Genomic DNA, 5,543 nt, shown 5'->3' with positions numbered 1-5,543 from the left:
AAATAAAAAATAAATATATTTTTTAAATATTAAGGTAAAAAGGAACCTTGCAGACATGATTAAATGAAGGATCTGGAGATGGGGAGAATATCTTGGATTATATGTGAGGGCCCTAAATGCAGTCACAGGTGTCCTTATAAGAGGATGGCAAAGGGAGATTTGACTATGGTGGAGAGAAGATGATGTGATGATAGAAGCAGAGATCGGAGTGATGCACTTTGAAGATGAAGGAAGGGGCCACAGCCAAGGAATACAGGCGGCCATGAGAAGTTGAAAAAGGCCAGGAAATAGATGCTACTCTCTATGATAGTAGCATCTGGTCCAGAAGAAACCAGCCCTGCTGACACCTTGATTTTAGCCCAAAGAAACTAATTTCAGCCCTCTGATCTCCAGAAGTCTATAAGGATAAATTTGTGTTGCTTTGAGTCACCAAGTTTGTGATTTGTGACAGCACCAAAAGGAAACTAATACACTAGTGTGGATTGAGTGTAGTTGTATGGGCTTTGCCTGGGCAACTCAAGGCATTCTCACCATGGCCCTGGGGAGCAGGTTCTCGCATCACCCCCCTTTCCAGATGCTGCAGGGGAGCCTTAGAGACGATGAGACCTGCTCATGGCACAGCTCACTGTGGTGGGAGCAGCTCAGACTGGTTTATTCATCAGCTGCTGAGCTTCTTAGTGGAAGTGGCGGGAGGTGGCTACAGATACGGGTGAAACCCCCTCCAAAAAGTTCCCAGCTTCAAAATATAAACAATAAAATGGCAAAGTTGAAAGTATTCAAAAGCAAAATCATTAAAAGATCCTTCTCCCCTATTTTTTTTTTCAGAAAGTGAAAGTGCTCCCTGAGCCTAGGTGAGGGTCCCTCTGTGTCCTGCGTGCGGTGATGAGGAGCCAGGTCTTCTGTGTCCGGAGCAGGCCCTCTCAGGGTGATGTGGCTGGCCACGGGGCCATGCCACCCCAGCTCAAGCACACAGGGCCACTTGCTTCTCTACCACTTCTGCTTCCTGAAAGCAGGGCCCTGGGACCTGCCCCCTTAGCACACTTGCAAGCAAACTTACATCTGACAAATGATCACATGGAAATGCTTATTTAGTGGAGAGGACAGAAATGAATGGCACTCTGGAGCAAAGAGGCCTCATCTCGCGCCTGTGTTTATTACACCAGGACACACGTACACGCCTACACAGTCAGTGCCGTGCCTGTCTCTTATACACATCTAGATGTGTATAAGAGACAGCTGCAACCTTCTGCCCCTGGGTTCAAGTGATTCTCCTGCCTCAGCCTCCTGAGTAGCTGGGACTACGGGCAGGTGCCACCACGCCCGGCTAATTTTTATATCTTTAGTAGAGAGGGGGTTTCACCATGTTGGTCAGGCTGGTCTCGAGGTTCAAGTGATTCTCCTGCCTCAGCCTCCTGAGTAGCTGGGACTACGGGCAGGTGCCACCACGCCCGGCTAATTTTTATATCTTTAGTAGAGAGGGGGTTTCACCATGTTGGTCAGGCTGGTCTTGAACTCCTGACCTTGTGATCTGCCCGCCTTGGCCTCCCAAAGTGCTGGGATTATAGGCGTGAACCACCGCGCCTGGCTGAGGGTGATTCTTATCATCACCCCCACTTTACTGAGGAAAGTGATTCAGACTGGTAGATGGTTCTGATTTACAATTCCAAAGGTGTCCAAACTGTGTCTGGGGAGAAGCCTTGCCCCGGGGGTCCTTGAGGTCCCAGCCTGGACCTCCTCAGGCCCATCCTGTGCTCCTGGAGTGGCAATGGGTCAGCTGGGGGGATGGAGCCCTCCTTGTTCCCTCCTGGAGCCAGCCCAGGTGGGCAGGGTGCCTCCCTAACCTACTCAGAGCAGGGGTCCTGAATGGTGACTGAGAGGCTACCCCAGGGTCCCGTGGCCCAGCAGGCAGGAGGGCTGCAGGACTCACTTACCATCCTCACTGAAGATGGGGGCGGTGGACAGGTAGTGGGTGATGCTGGGGTCTTGCTCGAAGGGACACTCCACTTGTTTCCAGGTGATGAACTCGCCCACCTGCTTGGCCAGCTCCAGGAATTTCTGCCAGAGTCACAGAGACACAGAATGGAGGCGCTCCAGAGCCTGGAGGTCCCCAGGACGGGGAGGGGCTGGTCTCTGCCAGAGTCACAGAGACACAGAATGGAGGCAACTCCAGAACCTGGAGGTCCCCAGGACGGGGAGGGGCTGGTCCTGGCAGAGACCCGCTCAACCCTCAGTGACTTTAGGAGTCTGAGGAGGAGCAGGGGGCAATAAATGAGCGCGAGGGCAGCCCGGGCCTGCAGCCTGCATGGAGCAAGAGTAGACACAGTTTTATGTCATCATATTTAGTTTTGTTGTTATCCTCTATGTATGGCAAGTGATACGTGTTTGTTGATTTATGGAATTATGCAAATATATTTAAATAAGTATATTTAAGTAAGACTTAAGTAATTCATGTAAGTATGATTTTATTTAAGTAAAATGTAAACACATGTATTTAATTTTTTAAAAAGCTGCCAACTTTAAACAAACAGCAGTGCACAGTTGTGAATGGCAGGGACCCCCCGATCTGCCCTGGAAGCCAGGTCCAGTCCCTCCCGCTTGCTCCCCAAAGCTGGGATCACACAAGCACCTTGTAGTCTCACCTGTCCCTGGCCTCAGCTCTGAGCATCAATTCAGGAAGGGCAAAGGCAGGGGTTCCCACGCCTGGCTCTGGGCTGGCGTCACCTGCCGAGGAGGATCCCAGTTCCCCGGGGCCCCTGCACTGTCTTGCCTAAGCCCGATCTTGTCCACATCGCCTCCAGCCTGGGCTAACCTAAGCGGCGAGGCGTCCTCGGACCCGCTAACCAGGCCTGTGGGCAGTATGTGGCGTCTGCTGGGGCATCTGTGAGGAGGGCAGCTCCAGGCCCAAGGGTCTGGCCATGTGCTGTGGTTCCCACCTGCAGGGGACACTCACAGCCCATGGAGGGCCATGCTGCACCTCTACCCCAGCCCCTCTGTGGGCTACAGTTGAAGCCCCATCGTACACAGGGAGAGACTGAGGCTCAGACAGAGCAGTGACTGGTGACTGGCCCAGGGCTTACGGCTCCTTGGAGTTGGAGGCTGGGTGGGGCCTCACACTCACTGTGTCACCCACTGCTAAGGCCAACACTAGGGTGGGGCTGGCTCTCAGTGGGAGAAGAGCCCCCTCCTTCCTGCAGACTGGGGGTCCCACTGCTGCCTGGCATGCTCTGTCTGACTCAGTGTCTGCCTAGCTCCCCAGCTACTCCGAGACACGTGTGCTGGGTGGCCCCTTTTGGAGCTCAGGATACGGAGCCGGTCAGCCTGGCCTTTCTTCTCGGGAGCTCAGGGACTCGGGTGCAGTGACCGAGGATGGATGGAGGGAGGCCCAGCCTGCTGTGCTTCGGGAGGCCTGCCAGGTGGGCTTTCGCTGCCTGGGAGGTCCAGGGAGGCTTCCTGGAGGAGGAGACACTTGAGCTGACAGCGGTGAGTGTCTGTAGAGGGAGCAGAATTCTTTCTTTTTTGTTCACTCTGGCCATGGCCTGATAGCTTCCTCCTGCTACTCAGGGCTCTGCCGTTGGGCTGGTCCTGACCTCCAGGGCACAGCCCCTGTCACAGCACCTTGCCGGTTGTCACTGTGGGCCCATGGAGCTGCCTTTCTCACCAGCCTGGTGCCCCTGAAGGGCTTAGATGGACTCTGCTTCACCTGTGCTGGCCGTGAGGCCCAGCCTGGAGGGACATGACCCTGAGCCTCAGCATCCCCACCGCAGTGATGTCAGGGTGGGAGGACCCTGATCACCTCGCTGAGGTCGGCTGTCAATGGCTCATTCTGCCCCAGAGTCCCCCATTAGGGCAGGGGCCAGTGGTCCCACCCTGGGAACTTTTCCTGGCCTGTCTACCTCAGTGGAGGTCCCCACGGAGGTCCTACCTCAAAGTTGACGTGTCCATTGGGAAGGCGGTTGGCACAGCCCTCATTCAGGAAGTAGATGTCTTTGATGAGCAGGCTGAAGAAGGGAATGACAATCTGGAAGAAAGAGGGGGCAGGTCGGCCCCAGCTCTATACAGCTGGCTCCAGGACAGGGGGCAGCCTTGCCAGCAGATAGCTGCCCCAGGGACCTCAGACCCGACCCCAGGGTGCAGAGGGCAGGGGAGACTTCCTGGGCTAGTCGGGGCCTCGGGGCTTCATGGGTTACGAGGTGAATTCCTGTGCACCATGGAGGGTAATAAGGACCACCAAGAAAGGAGCAGGCCCCCATCACCCTGCCGAGCGCCGTGGTGCTGCTGCCCGTCCTGGCCCCCGTCACCCTGCCAGGCACCGTGGCGCTGCTGCCCGTCCTGGCCCCCGTCACCCTGTCGAGTGCCGTGGTGCTGCTGCCTGTCCTGGGGCTGGGTAAGAGATGCACAGTCACGACGACCCTTGAATAGTCCTTCCACTGCTTTCTGGGAGGGGCTGGTAGGTCCCCACTACCCCCATCCCCATCCAAAGGTCCACAGGCTCATGTGCACCGGGAGGGGCAGTCCGGGCTGCACACACTGTTAAAGACGCATGGAACAGATGTGCATCAACTGTTCTGAAATTTGGTGGCCTCCTTTTTTTTTTTTGTTTGAGATGGAGTCTCGCTCTGTCGCCCAGGCTGGAGTGCAGTGGCGTGATCTTGGCTCACTGCAAGCTCTGCCTCCCAGGTTCGAGTGATTCTCCTGCTTCAGCCTCCCCGAGTAGCTGGGATTACAGGCACCTGCCACCATGCCTGGCTAATTTTTGTATTTTTAGTAGAGATGGGGTTTCACCATGTTGGCCAGCCTGGTGTCGAACTCCTGACCTTGTGATCCGCCCGCCTCAGCCTCCCAAGGGGGCCTTTTTTTTTAAAAAAAAAATTAACAACTTGTCCCCCTATGTCTTTCTTGATGCACTTACTGTTAGACCAAAAGCTTTCTTGCTCCACTGCCCGCAGGAAAAGAAAGGCTGGTGGATCCAGCCTGCGAAAGGCGGCCGGCTGTGTGCAGGCCCCCACCACTCTTCATTCCTGACCTCACTGCAGTGGAGACACAGTTAGGGAGTAACCTACACAATGAGGAGGCCTCATCTGGCAAATCTTTGCTAATCCCGCTGCCGGCTGGGTTTAGCCTCCATCTGCTCCCAAAGAGCCCGCTCCTTATGCCCTTATCAAGCCTGAGTGCCTCACTGCTGAGCTGCACACAGGATTACTTTCCATCTTTGCATGGTCCTATGAAGCAGGGCTCTTATGACCCCGCTTTATACGTGAGGAAGCTGAGGCCCAGAGACGTTAAATACCTTGCACAAGCTCACACAGCAGTGAGCAGCGGAAGCAGGGCTGAGTCCCAGGTGCTCTGCCCTAGTGCCCCATCCTGCCTCTTCCTCACCGTGCCGGGATCAGTGGTAGGGGGGGGTTGGGGGGGTGGTCTGTGTCTGTGCCCTCCCTCGGTGGTGCTGAGTCCCCAGTCCTGGTGTGGTGGGTTCTGGACAGCTGAACTATATTGGAATAGGGAGATGCGCCAAGACAGGGAGAGGGTTTAAGGAGTGTGGGACT

The 5,543-nt window shown here is 55.3% G+C and overlaps 1 protein-coding gene across 3 annotated transcripts in view; it reads right to left on the bottom strand.

Annotated features, from left to right (window-relative positions):
• The window catches only part of RASGEF1C (RasGEF domain family, member 1C), a 42,802-nt gene that overhangs the window by 5,155 nt on the left and 32,104 nt on the right, over positions 1-5,543 (bottom strand). For all 3 annotated transcript variants that reach the window (XM_011976852.1, XM_011976851.1, XM_011976853.1), the window contains 2 exons: positions 3,923-4,018; positions 1,932-2,055 (listed from right to left, as the gene is read on the bottom strand). In XM_011976852.1, coding sequence (XP_011832242.1) covers positions 1,932-2,055; positions 3,923-4,018 — 220 coding nt within the window. The remainder of the gene's footprint in view (positions 1-1,931; positions 2,056-3,922; positions 4,019-5,543) is intronic.

The sequence above is a fragment of the Mandrillus leucophaeus genome, unplaced genomic scaffold (genome assembly GCF_000951045.1).
Source record: "Mandrillus leucophaeus isolate KB7577 unplaced genomic scaffold, Mleu.le_1.0 Scaffold170, whole genome shotgun sequence".
NCBI lineage: Eukaryota > Metazoa > Chordata > Mammalia > Primates > Cercopithecidae > Mandrillus > Mandrillus leucophaeus.
The sequence above is the reverse complement of the archived record's forward strand: the minus strand, read 5'-3'. Positions and strand labels throughout refer to the sequence as shown.